Source organism: Bombina bombina, chromosome 5, assembly GCF_027579735.1.
Source record: "Bombina bombina isolate aBomBom1 chromosome 5, aBomBom1.pri, whole genome shotgun sequence".
Lineage (NCBI taxonomy): Eukaryota > Metazoa > Chordata > Amphibia > Anura > Bombinatoridae > Bombina > Bombina bombina.
Window position 1 is genome coordinate 725,916,116 of NC_069503.1, and position 25,621 is coordinate 725,941,736.

At 40.6% G+C, this 25,621-nt stretch overlaps 1 protein-coding gene across 1 annotated transcript in view; it reads left to right on the forward strand.

Annotated features, from left to right (window-relative positions):
• GMPR (guanosine monophosphate reductase) overlaps positions 1 to 25,621 on the forward strand; it is a 257,883-nt gene that overhangs the window by 225,077 nt on the left and 7,185 nt on the right. The window contains exon 8 of the mRNA XM_053714765.1: positions 9,471 to 9,630. Coding sequence (XP_053570740.1) covers positions 9,471 to 9,630 — 160 coding nt within the window. The remainder of the gene's footprint in view (positions 1 to 9,470; positions 9,631 to 25,621) is intronic.

Consider the following 25,621-nt stretch of genomic DNA (forward strand, 5'->3'; position numbering starts at 1 on the left):
GTTAATAAATGTAGGTAGGTGGCAGAGATGTTGGGGGCAGCAGATTAGGGGTTAATAAATATAATGTAGGTGTTGGCGATGTCCGGAGCGGAAGATTAGGGGTTAATAAGTATAATGTAGGTGGTGGCGATGTTAGGGGCGGCAGATTAGGGGTTAATAATATTTAACTAGTATTTGCGAGGCGGGAGTGCGGCGGTTTATGGGTTAATATGTTTATTCTAGTGGAGGCGATGTCCGGAGCGGCAGATTAGGGGTTAAAAATTTTATTATAGGGGGAACTTCCGGGCAGCGGCCATGTTCAGTCACATTGCTGTGTGCTGCTACAGCTTTTCTTTGAAAATCTCCAAAATACACCTTTCTGCAGAGCATTCTGTATAAATGACTACTATCATTGCTTTATACTTTGGAAGCTACAACTTTTTATATCTACAGCTAATTGAATCGCTGCTGGCATCAGCGCCTGGAGCCGTCACAAGATCTCGGCCCTACTCTATACCCCCCGGCAGGACGCCATTGGCCCTGTCGTTAAGCTGCACTAAGTGTGCTTTTTTGACCGTTTATTCTATCTAATCTGCCTGACTACAGACTTCTATAAAGAACTATGGAAAGTGCTATCGATGTTTTAAGGGAGCTGAGCCGTATGCTAGCACATCATCATGCTTCCTTTGAGAATGTTTTGCATACAGCATTCAAATCTAACGGCTCCTACTTGCCAGACACAGTCACCAACAATGAGCCTGCTCTAAGGGAAAGACAGAGTGACAGCATGTCGGAGCCTCAACTTCTCCCCTGCACTCAGAGTAATAATGAGAGATCAACAGAATCCTGCACCGCGCTGCTAGCACTGAAAAACGAGACACCGGCTGGTGGATATGTCAGCCCTGCCGTGAATATTACTGCTGCGACATGGAATACCTACCGGGATGTAGCGGTTAGAAGACAAACCCTATCAGTGAGCATAGCAACGGAACTACATACATCCGAAGGACTCCCGATTGCACATTGCCCGCAAGATCTTAGAGAGACATTGCAGCAAACAGCAGGTGACTTTACCCGGAAACACTCAGGCAGCAGAGAGTGATGCAGTATCTTCAAGTACCTGTTTTGCCTATCATCTCTTTGTATGCAGTCCTACTACATTTGCAATGGGACCCTGGTATCTGCAACAAGATCTCACTGCAGGTTGGACTGTTTTCAGGAGGATATTGAGCCCAGTAACGTTGTGGTTATACTACGCTGGGATGTTGCGCCCTATCGCTATTATACCCTATGTTTTCAATGTTTTACTCCTGAGGCTTTGTTATCATTTAAGGTTTTATCTAAGCTTGTGTATTGACGTTTTTCTTCTTTTTGGAGTCCTTTCTCTGTTTGTATGAACATAACTGTGATTGCTTAAGAATATAACCAGGCTTAAAGAACAAAACATCCCTTATATAATGAGGTTATGTCCAGTGTCTGATATAATTAACATTCTAACAGAGATTTTAGTATGTAGGTGGCAACTGATCTAATGTGAAAGTGTGGTTATGGTACCCTAGTTATAACAATATGTATACCGGAATCTTATGCAAGACTACCTTGGGGTCCTAAGGTGCACATTTCAAAGCCTCAATACCTATGACACATTAACTGTTTTTAGTAACATCTTGGGATCTCCTCAATGTTTACCACCACCCATGTTTTTACATATATTACTTTTTGTTCAATATGATGCATCTGCACAGTTACAGTTTTTAAGGCTACATCTTCACATACTTCCTTACTAGGAGGTGCTATAGACACTCTTAATGTTTCTGCAGGGATGATAAGTTCAGAAACACATTTACTGTGCCATGTATGCTATGTATATTAATATTGAAGTTTCATTTGAGCAATATGTATACTTGAAATGTGCATATCATCACTAAGACTTATTTGGCTAGTAGTTACAGGCTCCTTGAGCTACCTAGGATCTACTTAATGAGAACTTTGTGATTTCATAACAGTACCTCCTGCTCATATGAGGATGTCAAGCTCAGTGACATAATAGGAATTAATATATTTCAGTAATCTACCTATCTGCAATGTCCATATAATTATATTAGGTCCCTCTATCCACTACTTGCATGTCCCCTGCACTACTTATGACTGGTTTATTGCTTAACAATATATACAGGGGTATGTTCATTCCTTAAATGTTGTTTTACTTATATACTCCTTTATTGCCTCTCGCTAGAACCTGGTTTCTCAACAGCCGGGCCGTGGCGCAGTACCGGGCCGTGATAGCCCTGCTGGTGGGCCCTGACCTGTCATGCCCCCACTGCACACTCTTACTCTACTGCACACCAGGGGCAGACTGACCAATAAAGGCCCCAGGAAAACTGAAAAAACACTGACCCAAATGTATTAAAATGTATGCAAATGAACATGGTAGCCTCTCTGCCCTAATCCCAACAGGCCCATCAACCTCCAGAGCCAGGACCCCCAACATTAAGGGCCAAAGAAAGGGCCCCCAACCTCCAGGGCCAGACCTCACACTCCATGGCCCTCACAGCGACAGACCCTCGGCAGGACCCCCCACACTCCAGGGCCCCCACTAAACCCACACTTAACTGCTTAGTTACTGATAGGGCAAATCCCTGCTGCTCTTACTATATATATATATATATATATATATATGTATTCACACCAGCAAAGAAGGCACTCTCCGTTGTTCACAAATTCATTTATTTGTTAAGGTAATAAATGAATTTGAGGTCTGAGGACAGGGGAGACCCCGAAAACGTTTACCTTAACAAATAAATGAATTTGTGAACAACGGAGAGTGCCTTCTTTGCTGGTGTGAATATTATTCTGATTAAAAGTGCACCCAGGAGGCTCTCTTGGATATTGAGTGCTGGTTCCCTATCTTGCATTAGTGTGTATATATATATATATATATCAACCAAAAGTGACCTCAAGGCCCGGTAAATTTTAGCTGGACATGTCCAGGGCCCGATATATATATATATAGCTCAGCAGATTTTGTGGATATCTTGGCTAGTGTAAGACTGCAATTTTTTGTCCACTTTTTTTTTTTTATGGGTCTATTTTGGAGCAGCAAACTTTTTTACAAAAATGTGATTGCTTGAGTACTTTTCTTCAGCTAAAAGAGACATAGCTATGGTAGATGGTGGTCTGTGCCCTGTTACTGTAACTTAAAGGGACACTGAACCCAATTTTTTTTTTTTCGTGATTCAGATAGAGCATGCAATTTTAAACTACTTTCTAATTTACTCCTATTATGAATTTTTCTTCGTTCTCTAGCTTTCTTTATTTGAAAAAGAAGGCATCTAAGCTATTTTTTTTGGTTCAGGACCATGGAAAGCACTTGTTTATTGGTGGATGAATTTACCCACCTATCAGTAAGAACAACACACTGTGTTCATCAAAAATGGGCCTGCATCTAAACTGACATTCTTGCATTTCAAATAAAGATACCAAGAGAATGAAAATAATTTTATAATAGGAGTAAATTAGAGAGTTGCTTAAAATTGCATGCTCTATCTGAATCACAAAAGAAAAAAATTGGGTTCAGTGTCCCTTTAACCCAAGTCTGTGGTTTTGGTGGATAGAAACTAGAGACGTAATGAGTGCAACAAGCAAAGTGATACAGGTTCTTAAAAGGTTACTTCTTGTATATCTATACAATGCAGCTGAATTACACAATAAGAATGTGCTTGTACTCAAGTGTATTCTTATTAATATTCATATCTCATAAGACATTTTACAAATGTATATATGTAGAAGGGAACAACCAATTCATTCTACAAAGAACAAGAAAAAAATTAGGGCTAGAGTATGAGTGTCACGTTAACAGCTATGCACAAGCGAAAAGGTCTTTACCGAGGGTGTTTGAGCACGTCGGGTTTACCGGTCGTAATACAAGTTGAAAGTAAATGCGATTGCTTGAGTGCAATTGTGATTTACGCTAGAATGATTAGCGCATCCTTTAGAGCTCTTGGTAACTGTTTTGCAAAACAAAAAAGTGTCACAAACCACATAAAAAATAAATTAAAAAGTACAGTTACACTTATAATAACACCATCTAATAAAAAATATAAAAAAAATATATTGCACAAAAAAGTTATAAGGGCTCAAAGATATGAAATGTCAGGTATTAGAAATAAAAAAGGACCGCAAAGGGCTTTAACATAAAGATACATATATATATATACAGTGGGGGAAAAAAGTATTTAGTCAGCCATCAGTTGTGCAAGTTCTCCCACTTAAGAAGATGAGAGAGGCCTGTAATTTTCATCATAGGTAAACCTCAACTATGAGAGACAAAATGGGAAAACAAATCCAGACAATCACATTGTCTGATTTGGAAAGAATTTATTTGCATATTATGGTGGAAAATAAGTATTTGGTCAATATCAAAAGTTCATCTCAATACTTTGTTATATATCCTTTGTTGGCAATGACAGAGGACAAACGTTTTCTGTAAGTCTTCACAAGGTTGTCACACACTGTTGATGGTATGTTGGCCCATTCCTGCATGCAGATCTCCTCTAGAGCAGTGATGTTTTGAGGCTGTCGCTGGGCAACACGGACTTTCAACTTTCTCCAAAGGTTTTCTATGGGGTTGAGATCTGGAGACTGGCTAGGCCACTCCAGGACCTTGAAATGCTTCTTACGAAGCCACTCCTTTGTTGCCCGGACGGTGTGTTTGGGATCATTGTCATGCTGAAAGACCCAGCCACGTTTCTTCTTCAATGCCCTTGCTGATGGAAGGAGGTTTGCACTCAAAATCTCACGATACATGGCCCCATTCATTCTTTCATGTACATGGATCAGTCGTCCTGTTCCCTTTGCAGAGAAACAGCCCCAAAGCATGATGTTGCCACCCCCATGCTTCACAGTAGGTATGGTGTTCTCTCTCCTCCAAACACGACAAGTTGTGTTTCTACCAAACAGTTCTACTTTGGTTTCATCTGACCATATGATATTCTCCCAATCCACTTCTGGATCATCCAAATGCTCTCTAGCATACTTCAGACGGGCCTAGACATGTACTGGCTTAAGCAGGGGGACATGTCTGGCACTGCAGGATTTGAGTCCCTGGCAGCGTAGTGTGTTACTGATGGTAGCCTTTGTTATGTTGCTCCAGCTCTCTGCAGGTCATTCACTAGGTCCCCCCGTGTGGTTCTGGGATGTTTGCTCACCGTTCTTGTGATCATTTTGACCCCACGGGGTGAGATCTTGCGTGGAGCCCCAGATAATGGGAGATTATCAGTGGTCTTGTATGTCTTCCATTTTCTAATTATTGCTCCCACAGTTGATTTCTTCACACCAAGCTGCTTGCCTATTGCAGATTCAGTCTTCCCAGCCTGGTGCAGGTCTACAATTTTGTTTCTGGTGTCCTTCGACAGCTCTTTGGTCTTCACCATAGTGGAGTTTGGAGTGTGACTGTTTGAGGTTGTGGACAGGTGTCTTTTATACTGATAACAAGTTCAAACAGGTGCCATTAATACAGGTAATGAGTGGAGGACAGAGGAGCCTCTTAAAGAAGAAGATACAGGTCTGTGAGAGCCAAAAATCGTGCTTGTTTGTAGGTGACCAAATACTTATTTTCCACCATAATTTGCAAATAAATTCTTTCCAAATCAGACAATGTGATTGTCTAGATTTGTTTCCACATTTCGTCTCTCATAGTTGAGGTATACCTATGATGAAAATTACAGGCCTCTCTCATCTTCTTAAGTGGGAGAACTTGCACAGTTGGTGGCTGACTAAATACTTTTTTTCCCCACTGTATATATATATACATATATACATACTAGTCCTAAAGCCCGTTCACAAGGGCCATTTTTTGCAGTACAGCAGTCTCACCCCTTGCTCTCTCTCTCCCCCTCTCTTTTGTGCTCTCTCCCCCTCTCTTTTGCGCTCTTTTCCCCTCTCTTTTGCGCTCTCTCTTCCCCCTCTCTTTTGCACTCTCTTTCCCCCCTCTCTTTTGCTCCCTCTCCCCCCTCTCTTTTGCTCTCTCTCCCCCTCTCTTTTGCACTCTCTCTCCCCCTCTCTTTTACGCTTGCTCTCTCCCCCTCTCTTTTACGCTCTCTCCCCCCTCTCTTTTGCGTTCTCTCTCTCCCCCCCTCTTTTGCACGCTCTCTCCCCCTCTCTTTTGCCCTCTCTCCCCCTCTCTTTTGCGCTCTCTCTCGCCCCCTTTTCTGCGCCCCCCCTCTCTTTTGAGCTCTCTCTCCCCCTCTTTTGCGCTCTCTCTCCCCTCTCTTTTGCGCTCTCTCTCCCCCCCTCTCTTTTGCGCTCTCTCTCCCCCCTCTCTTATGCGCTCTCTCTCTCCCCCTCTTTTGTACTCTCTCTCCCCCTCTCTTTTGAGCTATCTCTCCCCCTCTCTTTTGCGCTCTCTCCCCCCTCTCTTTTGCTCTGTGTCTCTCTCCTTTTTTTTTTTGCTCTCTCTCTCCATCCCTCTCTTTTGCTCTCTCTCCATCCCTCTCTTTTGCTCTCTCTCTCCCCCCTCTCTTTTGCTCTCTCTCTCCCCCTCTCTCCCCCCCTTCTCTTTTTCTCTCCCTCTCCCCCCTCTCTCCCACTCTCTCTCTCCCCCCTCTTTTGCTCTGTCTCTCTCCCCTCTCTTTTGCGCTCTCTCCCCCATCTCTTTTGCTCTGTGTCTCTCTCCCTTTTTTTTTTGCTCTCTCTCTCCATCCCTCTCTTTTGCTCTCTCTCCATCCCTCTCTTTTGCTCTCTCTCTCTCCCCTCTCTTTTGCTCTCTCTCTCCCCCTTCTCTTTTTCTCTCCCTCTCCCCCCTCTCTCCCGCTCTCTCTCTCTCCCCTCTTTTGCTCTGTCTCTCTCCCCTCTCTTTTGCTCTCTCTCCCCTCTTCTGCTCTTCCCCCTCTCTTTAGCTCTTTCCTATCTCTTTTTTGTCTCTCCCCTTCTCTTTCTATTTCTCTCCCCTCTCTGTCGCGCTGACCGCGCCCGGCCACGCCCCAGACCATGCCCGGTCACGCCCCGACCCTGTCCGGCCACGCTCACGGTCCCACCCGGTCACGCTCACTTTCGCCGCAAACAGCATGGATTGTCAGGTAAGGCCAGGTGTGTTTGTCCTCGTGCTGTCTCTACTGCGCATGACAACTTCGGACAAACACACTTGGCCTTTTATATAATAGGATATATATATGTGTACATATGTATGTGTTATGTATTTATATGTGTATTTATTTATTTATGTATTTACATAGAAATATATATATGTGCATTGGAGCCCTTTGCAGTTAAGAACATGAACGTGTAAAAGATATTTATGCAATATTCATATTTAATAAGTGTTATACTATGTATTTACTGTAAATATTTCACATTCCAATGTTCTGCACATAGCAGAATATGTTCTTTGTATTAAATAGATATCTAAATAGATATTCCTATATACAGTATGCCTATACCTATATAGAATCACGTGTGTGTGTATATATATATATATATACGTGTATATATATATATATATATATATATATATATATATATATATATATATATATATAGGTATAGATATATATTGTACCAAAATACCATCATATACAGGTGGCTCTTCTTTTGGCTGCCGCGCGCAGCCAACATTCCTTTGAGGATGCATGCACAACTGGCGTGTCCGACGGACACATTACAAACGCGATTATAGTATAGCTATATACAGTTGTATGCAAAAGTTTAGGCACCCCTGACAATTTCCATTATTTTCATTCATAAATAATTGGGTGTTTGGATCAGCAATTTCATTTTGATCTATCAAATAACTGAAGGAAACAGTAATATTTCAGTAGTGAAATGAGGTTTATTGGATTGACAGAAAATGTGCAATATGTATCAAAACGAAATTAGACAGGTGCATAAATTTTGGCACCCCAAAATAAATATTGCATCAATATTTAGTAGAGCCTCCTTTAGCAGAAATAACAACCTCTAGACGCTTCCTATAGCCTGTAATAAGTGTCTGGATTCTGGCTGAAGGTATTTTGGACCATTCCTCCTTGCGAAACATCTCCAGTTCAGTTAGGTTTGATGGTTGTCGAGCATGGACAGCCCGCTTCAAATCAACCCACAGATTTTCAATGATATTCAGGTCTGATGACTGGGATGGCCATTCTAGAACGTTGTACGGATTCATCTGCATAAATGCCAGAGTAGATTTTGAGCAGTGTTTTGGGTCATTGTCTTGTTGAAATAGCCAGCCCCGGCGTAACTTCAACTTTGTGACTGATTCCTCAACATTATTCTCAAGTATCTGCTGATATTGAGTGGAAACTCTCAACTTTAACAAGATTCCCAGTACCGGCACTGGCCACACAGCCCCACAGCAAGATGGAACATCCACCAAATTTTACTGGACACTGACAGCTTAAATCTCTGTGATAGCTTTTTGTATCCTTCCCCTAAACCATAATGTTGAATGATCTTTGTTTTCAGGTCATTTGAGAGTTGTTTTGAGGCCCCCATGTTGCCACTCTTCAGAGGAGAGTCAAAGAGAACAACAACTTACAATTGGCCACCTTTAATACCTTTTGTCATGATTGGATGCACCTGTCTATGAAGTTCAAGGCTTAATTGGCTCACCAAACCAATTGTGTGTTCCAATTAATCAGTGCTAGGTAGTTACAGGTATTCAAATCAACAAAATGACAAGGGTGTCCAAATTTATGCACCTGTCTAATTTCGTTTTCATGCATATTGCTCATTTTCTGTTAATACAATAAACCTAATTTCACTACTGAAATATTACTGTGTCCTTTAGTTATTTGATAGATCAAAATGAAATTGCTGATCTAAACACCTAATTATTTATTAATGAAAATCATATAAATTGTCAGGGGTGCCTAAACTTTTGCATACAACTGTATATTGCTATACTATAATCGCGTTTGTAATGTGTCCGTCGGACACGCCAGTTGTGCATGCATCCTCAAAGGAATGTTGGCTGTGCGCGGCAGCCAAAAGAATGTTGGCTGCGCACGCAGCCAAAAGAATCCACCTGGATGCAGCTTATGAAAGATTAGGGGGTGTTTTTATTTTGGGGGGGTTATTTTGTGGTAGGCCACTTGCTTGTGTGTTTTACATGCTTACAGGGTCTTCACTTCACTGGCCCACTGATCACCTGACTGGTAGATAGTGCCGTTTTACATGAACAATATAAGTAATTACTAAATAAATGCTGCAAATACAAATATATAGCAAAATGCCTTTAATAGGAATTAAAAATGCAATATTTCTATCAATGTATTAAAAAAAAAAAAAAAAACTAAAGCTAAATTACATTCCAGTTGTAAATGTAACAAAAAAAATCTCAAAGTTTTTTAGTTGTTATCACTTCTTTTAACTTTCCATTAAGAATTGTGTTGTATCCGAGTGTGATATAACATATTCTGATATAATACTTCACTAACTACATACAGCTAACAGAATGTTATTTTCTTCTGTTTTTTTTTTGGGGGGGGGGGGAACAGGAGCCGGAGCAGATTTTGTGATGCTGGGAGGAATGCTTGCTGGACATGACCAGTGTTCAGGGGAAATCATGGAGAAAAATGGGAAAAAAATTATGCTTTTCTATGGCATGAGCTCAGACACAGCAATGAAGAAGCACGCTGGCAAAGTGGCTGAATATAGGTATGTGTGCAACCTTAAAACTTACCTTCCCGCTGAATATAGGTATGTGTGCAACCTTAAAACTTACCTTCCCGCTGAATATAGGTATGTGTGCAACATTAAAACTTACCTTCCCGCTGAATATAGGTATGTGTGCAACCTTAAAACTTACCTTCCCGCTGAATATAGGTATGTGTGCAACCTTAAAACTTACCTTCCCGCTGAATATAGGTATTTGTGCAACCTTAAAACTTACCTTCCCGCTGAATATAGGTATGTGTGCAACCTTAAAACTTACCTTCTCGCTGAATATAGGTATGTGTGCAACCTTAAAACTTACCTTCCCGCTGAATATAGGTATGTGTGCAACCTTAAAACTTACCTTCCCGCTGAATATAGGTATGTGTGCAACCTTAAAACTTACCTTCCCGCTGAATATAGGTATGAGTGCAACCTTAAAACTTACCTTCTCGCTGAATATAGGTATGTGTGCAACCTTAAAACTTACCTTCCCGCTGAATATAGGTATGAGTGCAACCTTAAAACTTACCTTCCCGCTGAATATAGGTATGTGTGCAACCTTAAAACTTACCTTCCCGCTGAATATAGGTATGTGTGCAACCTTAAAACTTACCTTCCCGCTGAATATAGGTATGTGTGCAACCTTAAAACTTACCTTCCCGCTGAATATAGGTATGTGTGCAACCTTAAAACTTACCTTCCCGCTGAATATAGGTATGTGTGCAACCTTAAAACTTACCTTCCCGCTGAATATAGGTATGTGTGCAACCTTAAAACTTACCTTCCCGCTGAATATAGGTATGTGTGCAACCTTAAAACTTACCTTCCCGCTGAATATAGGTATGTGTGCAACCTTAAAACTTACCTTCCCGCTGAATATAGGTATGTGTGCAACCTTAAAACTTACCTTCCCGCTGAATATAGGTATGTGTGCAACCTTAAAACTTACCTTCCAGCTGAATATAGGTATGTGTGCAACCTTAAAACTTACCTTCCCGCTGAATATAGGTATGTGTGCAACCTTAAAACTTACCTTCCCGCTGAATATAGGTATGTGTGCAACCTTAAAACTTACCATCCCGCTGAATATAGGTATGTGTGCAACCTTAAAACTTACCTTCCCGCTGAATATAGGTATGTGTGCAACCTTAAAACTTACCTTCCCGCTGAATATAGGTATGTGTGCAACCTTAAAACTTACCTTCCCACTGAATATAGGTATGTGTGCAACCTTAAAACTTACCTTCCAGCTGAATATAGGTATGTGTGCAACCTTAAAACTTACCTTCCCGCTGAATATAGGTATGTGTGCAACCTTAAAACTTACCTTCCCGCTGAATATAGGTATGTGTGCAACCTTAAAACTTACCTTCCCGCTGAATATAGGTATGTGTGCAACCTTAAAACTTACCTTCCCGCCGAATATAGGTATGTGTGCAACCTTAAAACTTACCTTCCCGCTGAATATAGGTATGTTTGCAACCTTAAAACTTACCTTCCCGCTGAATATAGGTATGTGTGCAACCTTAAAACTTACCTTCCAGCTGAATATAAGTATGTGTGCAACCTTAAAACTTACCTTCCAGCTGAATATAGGTATGTGTGCAACCTTAAAACTTACCTTCCCGCTGAATATAGGTATGTGTGCAACCTTAAAACTTACCTTCCCGCTGAATATAGGTATGTGTGCAACCTTAAAACTTACCTTCCCGCCGAATATAGGTATGTGTGCAACCTTAAAACTTACCTTCCCGCCGAATATAGGTATGTGTGCAACCTTAAAACTTACATTCCCGCCGAATATAGGTATGTGTACAACCTTAAAACTTACCTTCCCGCCGAATATAGGTATGTGTGCAACCTTAAAACTTACCTTCCCGCCGAATATAGGTATGTGTGCAACCTTAAAACTTACCTTCCCGCCGAATATAGGTATGTGTGCAACCTTAAAACTTACCTTCCCACTGAATATAGGTATGTGTGCAACCTTAAAACTTACCATCCCGCTGAATATAGGTATGTGTGCAACCTTAAAACTTACCTTCCCGCCGAATATAGGTATGTGTGCAACCTTAAAACTTACCTTCCCGCTGAATATAGGTATGTGTGCAACCTTAAAACTTACCTTCCCGCTGAATATAGGTATGTGTGCAACCTTAAAACTTACCATCCCGCTGAATATAGGTATGTGTGCAACCTTAAAACTTACCTTCCCGCTGAATATAGGTATGTGTGCAACCTTAAAACTTACCTTCCCGCTGAATATAGGTATGTGTGCAACCTTAAAACTTACCTTCCCGCTGAATATAGGTATGTGTGCAACCTTAAAACTTACCTTCCCGCTGAATATAGGTATGTGTGCAACCTTAAAACTTACCCTCCCGCTGAATATAGGTATGTGTGCAACCTTAAAACTTACCTTCCCGCTGAATATAGGTATGTGTGCAACCTTAAAACTTACCTTCCCGCTGAATATAGGTATGTGTGCAACCTTAAAACTTACCTTCCCGCTGAATATAGGTATGTGTGCAACCTTAAAACTTACCTTCCCGCTGAATATAGGTATGTGTGCAACCTTAAAACTTACCTTCCCGCTGAATATAGGTATGTGTGCAACCTTAAAACGTACCTTCCCGCTGAATATAGGTATGTGTGCAACCTTAAAACTTACCTTCCCGCTGAATATAGGTATGTGTGCAACCTTAAAACTTACCTTCCCGCTGAATATAGGTATGTGTGCAACCTTAAAACTTACCTTCCCGCTGAATATAGGTATGTGTGCAACCTTAAAACTTACCTTCCCGCTGAATATAGGTATGTGTGCAACCTTAAAACTTACCTTCCAGCTGAATATAGGTATGTGTGCAACCTTAAAACTTTCCTTCCTGCTGAATATAGGTATGTGTGCAACCTTAAAACTTACCTTCCCGCTGAATATAGGTATGTGTGCAACCTTAAAACTTACCTTCCCGCTGAATATAGGTATGTGTGCAACCTTAAAACTTACCTTCCCGCCGAATATAGGTATGTGTGCAACCTTAAAACTTACCTTCCCGCTGAATATAGGTATGTTTGCAACCTTAAAACTTACCTTCCCGCTGAATATAGGTATGTGTGCAACCTGAAAACTTACCTTCCAGCTGAATATAGGTATGTGTGCAACCTTAAAACTTACCTTCCCGCTGAATATAGGTATGTGTGCAACCTTAAAACTTACCTTCCCGCTGAATATAGGTATGTGTGCAACCTTAAAACTTACCTTCCCACCGAATATAGGTATGTGTGCAACCTTAAAACTTACCTTCCCGCCGAATATAGGTATGTGTGCAACCTTAAAACTTACCCTCCCGCTGAATATAGGTATGAGTGCAACCTTAAAACTTACCTTCCAGCTGAATAAAGGTATGTGTGCAACCTTAAAACTTACCTTCCCGCTGAATATAGGTATGTGTGCAACCTTTAAACTTACCTTCCCGCCGAATATAGGTATGTGTGCAACCTTAAAACTTACCTTCCCGCCGAATATAGGTATGTGTGCAACCTTAAAACTTACCTTCCCGCCGAATATAGGTATGTGTGCAACCTTAAAACTTACCTTCCTGTCGAATATAGGTATGAGTGCAACCTTAAAACTTACCTTCCCGCTGAATATAGGTATGTGTGCAACCTTAAAACTTACCTTCCCGCTGAATATAGGTATGTGTGCAACCTTAAAACTTACCTTCCCGCTGAATATAGGTATGTGTGCAACCTTAAAACTTACCTTCCCGCTGAATATAGGTATGTGTGCAACCTTAAAACTTACCTTCTCGCTGAATATAGGTATGTGTGCAACCTTAAAACTTACCTTCCCGCTGAATATAGGTATGTGTGCAACCTTAAAACTTACCTTCCCGCTGAATATAGGTATGAGTGCAACCTTAAAACTTACCTTCCCGCTGAATATAGGTATGAGTGCAACCTTAAAACTTACCTTCCCGCTGAATATAGGTATGTGTGCAACCTTAAAACTTACCTTCCCGCTGAATATAGGTATGTGTGCAACCTTAAAACTTACCTTCCCGCTGAATATAGGTATGAGTGCAACCTTAAAACTTACCTTCCCGCTGAATATAGGTATGTGTGCAACCTTAAAACTTACCTTCCCGCTGAATATAGGTATGTGTGCAACCTTAAAACTTACCTTCCCGCTGAATATAGGTATGAGTGCAACCTTAAAACTTACCTTCTCGCTGAATATAGGTATGTGTGCAACCTTAAAACTTACCTTCCCGCTGAATATAGGTATGTGTGCAACCTTAACACTTACCTTCTCGCTTAATATAGGTATGTGTGCAACCTTAAAACTTACCTTCTCGCTGAATATAGGTATGTGTGCAACCTTAAAACTTACCTTCCCGGGAGAAAGTGCAGTGAGATGCTGTGTATGTTACAGGCCATTCATCACATATTGCATATTAGTTACTGTGATATCTGCAGCACTACTTACGTCACAGCAGCCTCACACGGATCACTGATGAGGAGGAGTATACTGGTTATTTAAATACTCACATATTGATATGTTTAAAGGGACATTAAACACTTTGATACAGGGTATTGTAATATAAAATGTTTAATTATGTGTAGTAAAATATATACTTTTGTTTTTTTTAGCTTGTTTATGTAATTTAACTCTGAAAAATGTAAAGGGACTTTAAATCCTGATAAAATTACTTTAAAATTGCTATATTCCTTAAAACTATTGTTTGTGTAATTTATCTGTCCCTATTTGTTGTCAGCAGAAAATATTTGATAAGAGAACCCTAGATTTCAGCATGACAGGCCCATTACTTTACACAACATAAAGTACTTTGAAGAAATTAAAACTTTACACCTATTTCTTCAATATTTAAACAACTAATATAACTAAAAAAAAATCTACATATTATTCCCAGGGTAATCTTTTCTTTGGGTACATTATTATATCCAGCATTTATTTACTGTTTAATATCCCTTTACACATATTTTTCCAATTTGAACCTGAAATGATAACGACCATTATTAATTAAAATAATTTATAGGAGCAAAAGCGAATATAGAGGCATATCAGTGCAATACCCCTCTGCTGATACTATATAAAAAGCTGTAGCTAATCTTGGACGCTAGCATTTTCTAATGTATATTGCAACAAATTTTTGGAAATAATAAAACTTAATTAGAAGATAACACTAAACTATATTATTTATTTAACTTAAACATTGTTTAACTATACTAATGAAACACATTTTCTACTATATATAGAAAATGTGTGTGTGTTTTTTTTCTGTCTCGGGACATGAGTTTTTTGTAACATAGTGGCAATGCCTACCCACTTTCTCTTTGCACAGCTGCATTATCTAGCTCTCACAGCCTCTTATACAGCTGCAATATCTCTGGCTGTCAAGTGCAGGAAAGGGAGACTGCACTTTGAGTATTTTAACCCCAGGGGTCATAAGCTGATATTAACATTTCTTATACCCTCTCATCTGTCCCTTCTCGCATGCTCTCCTCTTTTCCTCTTCTTTCTTTACTCTCGTACTCCCCTTTTTTTCACTTTCCGTATTTTCTCCCTCCACTATCGTCCCCTCCATTGTCTCTTTACTCTCTCTGCTTTCTCTCTTTCTCTTATCTCTCTCACTATCTTCTATATCTTCCCTTTTCTTTCTCTTACTCTCTCTGCTCTTTTCTCCTCCCTCCATACACCGACTATTTCTTCTTCCTCTTTCTCTCCCTTTTCTTTCTCTTTCTCCTTTCTCTTGTTCTTCCTTATATTTTTCTTTCCACTTTCTCTGCATTCTGTCCTCAAGATTAAACTCTGTCTTCTCTTGTTGTCCTCTCTCTCCCTACACAATCAGGTGTACAGTACAGGGACATACTTAATAATTAATACAAATAAAACATAATTCAATTTCGCCTAAGCCCTCACCAACTCTTGTATTCTTTTTTTTATTCCAACTACAAAGCTTCTCTACCTTCAAAAAATAAGAAATACTAATCTTCAAGTCTCTTTCCTTTCCATGGGATTTTGTGTCCTATATCCTTTATTTTGCACTTTAGACTTGAATTTTTAGATCCCACTCTCATCTGAAAGCATTTTGACAGTTTTTCACCACTAGAGGGTGTTACTTCATGTGTGTCATATAGATAACACTGTGCTCACGCATTTAGAGGTCCTAGGAGCCAGCACTGATTGGCTAAAATGTAAGTCTGTCAAAAGAACTGAAATACGGGGGCTGTCTGCAGAGGCTTAGATACAAGGTAATCACAGAGGTAAAACGTGTATAATTATAACTGTGTTGATTATGCAAAACTGGGGAGTGGGAAATAAAGGGATTATCTATCTTTCAAAACAATAACAATTCTGGTGTAGACTGTCCCTTTAAATTATTGCGTGCATGTATTCCACGAGATAATTTCAGATAATTGACCATATTCCTAAACTAAGAAGAGGTGGTAATAGGGAGTTAGAGTTGAAAAAGAGAGAAGTGTGGTGGATCCATTATCTTAAAACCTTGCATCCTATAGGCTTAAACAAGGATTATGATCTCCATTTGATTTTTTAAATTTCCTTGTTCTTATAAATTTCTCTGTATATATTATTTAGTGTGAGTATGTATATAAATATTTTAAACTTTTTTGTATAGATCACATAATCTAGCTATGCTTTACTTGTGCAAATGTTTAACTGTAGAGAACTAACGACTAGATTACGAGTTTTGCGTTATGGGTGAAAAGCAGCGTTAAGGCTCTTTTTCACTACTGCTGGTATTACGAGTCTTGCAGGTTTAGGTGTACCGCACACTTTTTTGGACGTAACGCAACATAACTACCGCAGCTTTCCAAAAGTCCTTTTCAATGGGACTTCCTTTGCGCCGGTATTACAAGCCTACAACGCCGTAACTTAAAACTCATAATTAAAGTGCTAAAAAGTACACTAACACCCATAAACTACCTATTAACCCCTAAACCGAGACCCTCCCACATCGCAAACACTAAAATAAAATTATTAACCCCTATTCTGCCTCTCCCGACATCACCGCCACTATAATAAACATATTAAACCCTAAACCGCCATACCCCGCATCGCAAACACTAGTTAAATATTATTAACCCCTAATCTACTGTCCCTAACATCACCACAACCTACATTACTGTTATTAACCCCTAATCTGCTGCCCCCAAAATCGCCGCCACTATACTAAAGTTATTAACCCCTAAGTCTAACCCTAACACCCCCTAACTTTAATGTAATTAAAATAAATCTAAGTAAAACTTACTATCATTAACTAAATAATTCCTATTTAAAACTAAATACCTGTAAAATAAACCCTAAGCTAGCTACAATATAGCTAATAGTTGCATTGTAGCTATCTTAGGTGTTATTTTTATTTCACAGCTAAGTTTGTATTTATTTTAACTAGGTAGAATAGTTAGTAAATAGTTATTAACTATTTACTAACTACCTAGTTAAAATAAATACAAATTTACCTGTAAAATAAAACCTAACCTGAGTTACACCAACACCTAACCTTACATTAAAATTAAATAAATTACATTAATTAAATACAATTACCTAAATTGCAAAAAACAAACACTAAATTACACAAAATAAAAAATAAATGATCAAATATTTAAACTATTTACAGATAATCTAATAGCCCTATAAAAATAAAAAGCCCCCCAAAATAAAAAACCCTAGCCTAAACTAAACTGCCAATAGCCCTTAAAAGGGCCTTTTGCGGGGCATTGCCCCCAAAAAATCAGCTCTTTTACCTGTAAATAAAAATACAAATACCCCCCAACAGTAAAACCCACCACCCACACAACCAACCCCCCAAATAAAAACCTATCTAAAAAACCTAAGCTCCCCATTGCCCTTTAAAGGGCATTTAGCTCTTTTTCAGCCCAAACCCCTAATCTAAAATTAAAACCCACCCAATAAAACACTAACCCCCGAAGATCCACTTACAGTTTTTGAAGACCCGACATCCATCCTCAACGAAGCGGCAGAAGTCCTCAGCAAAGCCGGCAGAAGTCTTCATCCAGATGGCATCTACTATCTTCATCCATCTGGCGCGGAACGGCTTCATCTTCAAGACATCTGGCGCGAAGCATCCTATTCAATCGACGACTCTTCCAGAATGAAGGTTCCTTTAAAAGATGTCTTCAAAGATGGTGTCCCTTGAATTCTGGTTAGCTGATAGAATTGTATCAGCCAATCGGAATTAAAGGTGAAAAAATCCTATTGGCTGATGCAAGCTGATTGAGCTTCAAACCTATTGGCTAATCCAATCAGCCAATAGGATTGAGCTTGCATTCTATTGGCTGTTCCAATCAGCCATTAGAATGCGAGCTCAATTGTATTGGCTGATTTAATCAGCCAATAGGATTGAAGCTCAATCCTATTGGCTGATTGCATCAGCCAATAGGATTTTTACCTTTAATTCCGATTGGCTGATAGAATTCTATCAGCCAATCGGAATTCAAGGAACGCCATCTTGGATGACGTCCCTTAAAGGAACCTTTATTCTGGAAGAGTCGTCGATTGAAGAGGTTGCTCCGCGCCGGATGTCGTGAAGATGGAGCCGCTCCGCGCCAGATGGATGAAGATAGAAGATGCCGTCTGGATGAAGACTTCGGCCTGCTTGGATGAAGACTTCTGCCCGCTTGGATGAGGACTTCTGCCGCTTCGTTGAGGATGGATGTCCGGTCTTCAAAAACTGTAAGTGGATCTTCCGGGGTTAGTGTTTTTTTAAGGGTTTATTGGGTGGGTTTTAATTTTAGATTAGGGGTTTGGGCTGAAAAAGAGCTAAATGCCCTTTTAATGGCAATGCCCATACAAATGCCCTTTTCAGGGCAATGGGGAGCTTAGGTTTTTTAGATAGGTTTTTATTTTGGGGTTTTTTTTGTGTGGGTGATGGGTTTTACTGTTGGGGTGGTATTTGTATTTTTATTTACAGGTAAAAGAGCCGATTTCTTTGGGGCAATGCCCTGCAAAAGGCCCTTTTAAGGGCTATTGGCAGTTTAGTTTAAGCTAGGGTTTTTTTTTATTTTTGGGGGGGGGGCTTTTTTATTTTGATAGGGCTATTAGATTAGGTGTAATTCGTTTAAATATTTGATAATTTAGTTTTTATTTTGTGTAATTTAGTGTTTTATTTTACAGGTAAATTTGTATTTATTTTAACTAGGTAGCTAGTAAATAGTTAATAACTATTTACTAACTATTCTACCTAGTTAAAATAAATACTTAACTTAGCTGTAAAATAAAAATAAAACCTAAGATAGTTCCAATGTAACTATTAGTTATACTGTAGCTAGCTTAGGGTTTATTTTATAGGTAGGTATTTAGTTTTAAATAGGAATTATTTAGTTAATGATAGTAATTTTTATTTGGATTTATTTTAATTACATTAAAGTTAGGGGGTTTTAGGGTTAGGTTTAGGGGTTAATAACTTTAGTATAGTGGCGACGATGTCGGGGGCGGCAGTTTAGGGGTTAATAACTGTATGTAGGGGGTGGCGACATTGGGGACGGCAGATTAGGGGTTAATAACTGCAATGCAGGTGTCGGGGCAGCAAATTAGGGGTTAATAAGTAATGTAGGTGTCGGTGATGTCAGGGGCAGCAGATTAGGGGTGTTTAGACTCGGGGTTTATGTTAGGGTGTTAGGTGTAAACATAACTTTTTATTTCCCCATAGGAATCAATGGGGCTGCGTTACGGAGCTTTACGCTCCTTTATTTGCAGGTGTTAGACTATTTTTCAGCCGGCTCTCCCCAATGATGTCTATGGGGAAATCGTGCACGAGCACATAAAACCAGCTCACAGCAGCGCTGGTATTGGAGTGCGGTATGGAGCTCAATTTTGCTCAACGCTCACTTCTTGCCTGCAAACGCCGGGTTTTTGTAAACCTGTAATAGCAGCGCTAGAGAGAGGTGAGCGGTGGCAATAACTTGCAAGTTAGTACCGAGCCGCTCATAACGCAAAACTCATAATCTAGTCGTAAGGTTTTTACTTCTTTTGTGTAATTCTGACCTGTAGATGGCAGTGTGTCCCTTTGTAAACTGAAAATTCAGTGCTCAATGGGTTAACAATTAAGCAATTAAAGTTTAGATGCTATTTAAGGCTGTTTAGCCAAGCATTCCATAGCATGACTAAGGGTCAGTGTGACCCGAAACGTTGCTGTCCTTCTGTGATGACACCATAATAAAGGTTTTTCACTTTTGAAGACATAGTGCTGAAGCCACTTTTTGTTTTTCCTTGGGATATATATGTGAGGAGTTACAGGACCCTCAGGCGTACATGCACTTCAGATACTAATAATGAACTGCTACATTATATACTAGTGCTGGACCTATTGCTACATATATATATATATATATATATATTTCTTCTGTTAAGTGTGATCAGTCCACGGGTCATCATTACTTCTGGGATATTACTCCTCCCCAACAGGAAGTGCAAGAGGATTCACCCAGCAGAGCTGCATACAGCTCCCCCCCTCTACGTCACTCCCAGTCATTCTCTTGCACCCAACGACTAGATAGGATGTGTGAGAGGACTATGGTCATTATACTTAGTTTTATATCTTCAATCAAAAGTTTGTTATTTTAAAATAGCACCGGAGTGTGTTATTATCTCTCTGGCAGAGTTTGAAGAAGAATCTACCAGAGTTTTTGTTATGATTTTAGCCGGAGTAGTTAAGATCATATTGCTGTTTCTCGGCCATCTGAGGAGAGGTAAACTTCAGATCAGGGGACAGCGGGCAGATGAATCTGCATAGAGGTATGTAGCAGTTTTTATTTTCTGACAATGGAATTGATGAGAAAATCCTGCCATACCGATATAATGTCATGTATGTATACTTTACACTTCAGTATTCTGGGGAATGGTACTTCACTAGAATTACACTGTAAGAAATACATAAAGCTGTTTAATAACTAGAGATTATGTTTAACGTTTTTGCTGGAATGTAAAATCGTTTTCATTTACTGAGGTACTGAGTGAATAAATGTTTGGGCACTATTTTTCCACTTGGCAGTTGCTTAATCTGTTTTCTGACAGTTTCTGTTCTCCCTCACTGCTGTGTGTGAGGGGGAGGGGCCGTTTTTTGGCGCTTTTTCTACACATCAAATATTTCAGTCAGCAACTCATTGTATTCCCTGCATGATCCGGTTCATCTCTACAGAGCTCAGGGGTCTTCAAAACTTATTTTGAGGGAGGTAATTTCTCTCAGCAGAGCTGTGAGAATTATAGTTTGACTGAGATAAAAAACGTTTATTCTGTAATTTGTTTCCTGCTTTCAGAATTTGTTATCTTTGCTAATGGGATTAAACCTTTGCTAAAGTTGTGTTATTTACAAGGATTGAGGCTATAACTGTTTCAATTTATTAATTTTCAACTGTCATAGATCTTCTGTGCTTCTTAAAGGCACAGTACGTTTTAATATTATTCTAATTGAATTGTATTTCCAAGTTACAAGTTTATTTGCTAGTGTGTTAAACATGTCTGATTCAGAGGATGATACCTGTGTCATTTGTTGCAATGCCAAAGTGGAGCCCAATAGAAATTTATGTACTAACTGTATTGATGCTACTTTAAATAAAAGTCAACCTGTACAAATTGAACAAATTTCACCAAACAACGAGGGGAGAGTTATGCCGACTAACTCGCCTCACGTGTCAGTACCTACATCTCCCGCTCAGAGGGAGGTGCGTGATATTGTAGCGCCGAGTACATCTGGGCGGCCATTACAAATCACATTACAGGATATGGCTACTGTTATGACTGAGGTTTTGGCTAAATTACCAGAGCTAAGAGGTAAGCGTGATCACTCTGGGGTGAGAACAGAGTGCGCTGATAATATTAGGGCCATGTCAGACACTGCGTCACAGGTGGCAGAACATGAGGACGGAGAGCTTCATTCTGTGGGTGACGGTTCTGATCCAAACAGACTGGATTCAGATATTTCAAATTTTAAATTTAAACTGGAAAACCTCCGTGTATTACTAGGGGAGGTGTTAGCGGCTCTGAATGATTGTAACACAGTTGCAATACCAGAGAAAATGTGTAGGTTGGATAAATATTTTGCGGTACCGACGAGTACTGAGGTTTTTCCTATACCTAAGAGACTTACTGAAATTGTTACTAAGGAGTGGGATAGACCCGGTGTGCCGTTCTCACCCCCTCCGATATTTAGAAAAATGTTTCCAATAGACGCCACCACAAGGGACTTATGGCAAACGGTCCCTAAGGTGGAGGGAGTAGTTTCTACCTTAGCTAAGCGTACCACTATCCCGGTGGAGGATAGCTGTGCTTTTTCAGATCCAATGGATAAAAAATTAGAGGGTTACCTTAAGAAAATGTTTGTTCAACAAGGTTTTATATTGCAACCCCTTGCATGCATTGCGCCGATCACGGCTGCAGCGGCATTCTGGATTGAGTCTCTGGAAGAGAACATTGGTTCAGCTACTCTGGACGACATTACGGACAGGCTTAGAGTCCTTAAACTAGCTAATTCATTCATTTCGGAGGCCGTAGTACATCTTACTAAACTTACGGCGAAGAATTCAGGATTCGCCATTCAGGCACGCAGGGCGCTGTGGCTAAAATCCTGGTCAGCTGATGTTACTTCTAAGTCTAAATTGCTTAATATACCTTTCAAAGGGCAGACCTTATTCGGGCCCGGGTTGAAAGAGATTATCGCGGACATTACAGGAGGTAAAGGCCATGCCCTGCCTCAGGACAAAGCCAAAGCCAAGACTAGACAGTCTAATTTTCGTTCCTTTCGTAATTTCAAAGCAGGAGCAGCATCAACTTCCTCTGCACCAAAACAGGAAGGAGCTGTTGCTCGCTACAGACAAGGCTGGAAACCTAACCAGTCCTGGAACAAGGGCAAGCAGACTAGGAAACCTGCTGCTGCCCCTAAAACAGCATGAATTGAGGGCCCCCGATCCGGGATCGGATCTAGTGGGGGGCAGACTTTCTCTCTTCGCCCAGGCTTGGGCAAGAGATGTTCAGGATCCCTGGGCGCTAGAGATAATATCTCAGGGATACCTTCTGGACTTCAAATACTCTCCTCCAAGAGAGAGATTTCATCTGTCAAGATTGTCAACAATCCAGACAAAGAAAGAGGCGTTTCTACGCTGCGTACAAGAGCTCTTGTTAATGGGAGTAATCCATCCAGTTCCACGATCGGAACAGGGACAGGGGTTTTACTCAAATCTGTTTGTGGTTCCCAAAAAAGAGGGAACTTTCAGACCAATCCTGGACTTAAAGATCCTAAACAAATTCCTAAGAGTTCCATCGTTCAAGATGGAGACTATTCGGACAATTTTACCTATGATCCAAGAGGGTCAGTACATGACCACTGTAGATTTAAAAGATGCTTACCTTCACATACCGATTCACAAAGATCATTATCGGTACCTAAGGTTTGCCTTCCTAGACAGGCATTACCAGTTTGTGGCTCTTCCATTCGGATTGGCTACAGCTCCAAGAATCTTCACAAAGGTTCTGGGTGCTCTTCTGGCGGTACTAAGACCGCGGGGAATCTCGGTAGCTCCATACCTAGACGACATTCTGATGCAAGCTTCAAGCTTTCAAACTGCCAAGTCTCATACAGAGTTAGTGCTGGCATTTCTAAGGTCACATGGATGGAAGGTGAACGAAAAGAAAAGTTCACTCGTTCCACTCACAAGAGTTCCCTTCCTGGGGACTCTTATAGATTCTGTAGAAATGAAGATTTACCTGACAGAGGACAGGCTAACAAGACTTCAAAGTGCTTGCCGCACCCTTCATTCCATTCAACACCCGTCAGTGGCTCAATGCATGGAGGTAATCGGCTTAATGGTAGCGACAATGGACATAGTACCCTTTGCACGCTTACACCTCAGACCACTGCAACTGTGCATGCTAAGTCAGTGGAATGGGGATTACTCAGACTTATCCCCTTCTCTGAATCTGGATCAAGAGACCAGAAATTCTCTTCTATGGTGGCTTTCTCGGCCACATCTGTCCAGGGGGATGCCATTCAGCAGACCAGACTGGACAATTGTAACAACAGACGCCAGCCTTCTAGGTTGGGGTGCCGTCTGGAATTCTCTGAAGGCTCAGGGACAATGGAGTCAGGAGGAGAGTCTCCTGCCAATAAACATTCTGGAATTGAGAGCAGTTCTCAATGCCCTCCTGGCTTGGCCCCAGTTGACAACTCGGGGGTTCATCAGGTTTCAGTCGGACAACATCACGACTGTAGCTTACATCAACCATCAGGGAGGGACAAGAAGCTCCCTAGCTATGATGGAAGTATCAAAGATAATTCGCTGGGCAGAGTCTCACTCTTGCCACCTGTCAGCAATCCACATCCCGGGAGTGGAGAACTGGGAGGCGGATTTCTTAAGTCGTCAGACTTTTCATCCGGGGGAGTGGGAACTTCATCCGGAGGTCTTTGCCCAAATACTTCGACGTTGGGGCAAACCAGAGATAGATCTCATGGCGTCTCGACAGAACGCCAAGCTTCCTCGTTACGGGTCCAGATCCAGGGATCCAGGAGCAGTCCTGATAGATGCTCTGACAGCACCTTGGGACTTCAGGATGGCTTACGTGTTTCCACCCTTCCCGTTACTTCCTCGATTGATTGCCAGAATCAAACAAGAGAGAGCATCAGTGATTCTAATAGCACCTGCGTGGCCACGCAGGACTTGGTATGCAGACCTGGTGGACTTGTCATCCTGTCCACCTTGGTCTCTACCTCTGAAACAGGACCTTCTGATACAGGGTCCCTTCAAACATCAAAATCTAACTTCTCTGAAGCTGACTGCTTGGAAATTGAACGCTTGATTTTATCAAGACGTGGGTTTTCTGAGTCAGTTATTGATACCTTAATACAGGCTAGGAAACCTGTTACCAGAAAGATTTACCATAAGATATGGCGTAAATACCTATATTGGTGTGAATCCAAAGGTTACTCTTGGAGTAAGGTTAGGATTCCTAGGATATTGTCTTTTCTACAAGAAGGTTTAGAAAAGGGTTTATCTGCTAGTTCATTAAAGGGACAGATCTCAGCTCTGTCCATTCTGTTACACAAACGTCTGTCAGAAATTCCTGACGTCCAGGCTTTTTGTCAGGCTTTGGCCAGGATTAAGCCTGTGTTTAAAACTGTTGCTCCACCATGGAGTTTAAACCTTGTTCTTAATGTTTTACAGGGCGTTCCGTTTGAACCCCTTCATTCCATTGATATAAAGTTGTTATCTTGGAAAGTTCTATTTTTAATGGCTATTTCCTCGGCTCGAAGAGTCTCTGAATTATCAGCCTTACATTGTGATTCTCCTTATTTGATTTTTCATTCGGATAAGGTAGTCCTGCGTACTAAACCTGGGTTCTTACCTAAGGTAGTTACTAACAGGAATATCAATCAAGAGATTGTTGTTCCTTCTTTATGCCCAAATCCTTCTTCAAAGAAGGAACGTCTACTGCACAACCTGGATGTAGTCCGTGCTCTAAAATTTTACTTACAGGCAACTAAGGAATTTCGACAAACGTCTTCTCTGTTTGTCATTTACTCTGGGCAGAGGAGAGGTCAAAAAGCTTCCGCTACCTCTCTTTCTTTTTGGCTTCGTAGCATAATTCGTTTAGCTTATGAGACTGCTGGACAGCAGCCTCCTGAAAGAATTACAGCTCATTCTACTAGAGCTGTGGCTTCCACTTGGGCCTTCAAGAATGAGGCCTCTGTTGAACAGATTTGCAAGGCTGCAACTTGGTCTTCGCTTCATACTTTTTCCAAATTTTACAAATTTGACACTTTTGCTTCATCGGAGGCTATTTTTGGGAGAAAGGTTCTTCATGCAGTGGTTCCTTCTGTATAAAGAGCCTGCCTATCCCTCCCGTCATCCGTGTACTTTTGCTTTGGTATTGGTATCCCAGAAGTAATGATGACCCGTGGACTGATCACACTTAACAGAAGAAAACATAATTTAT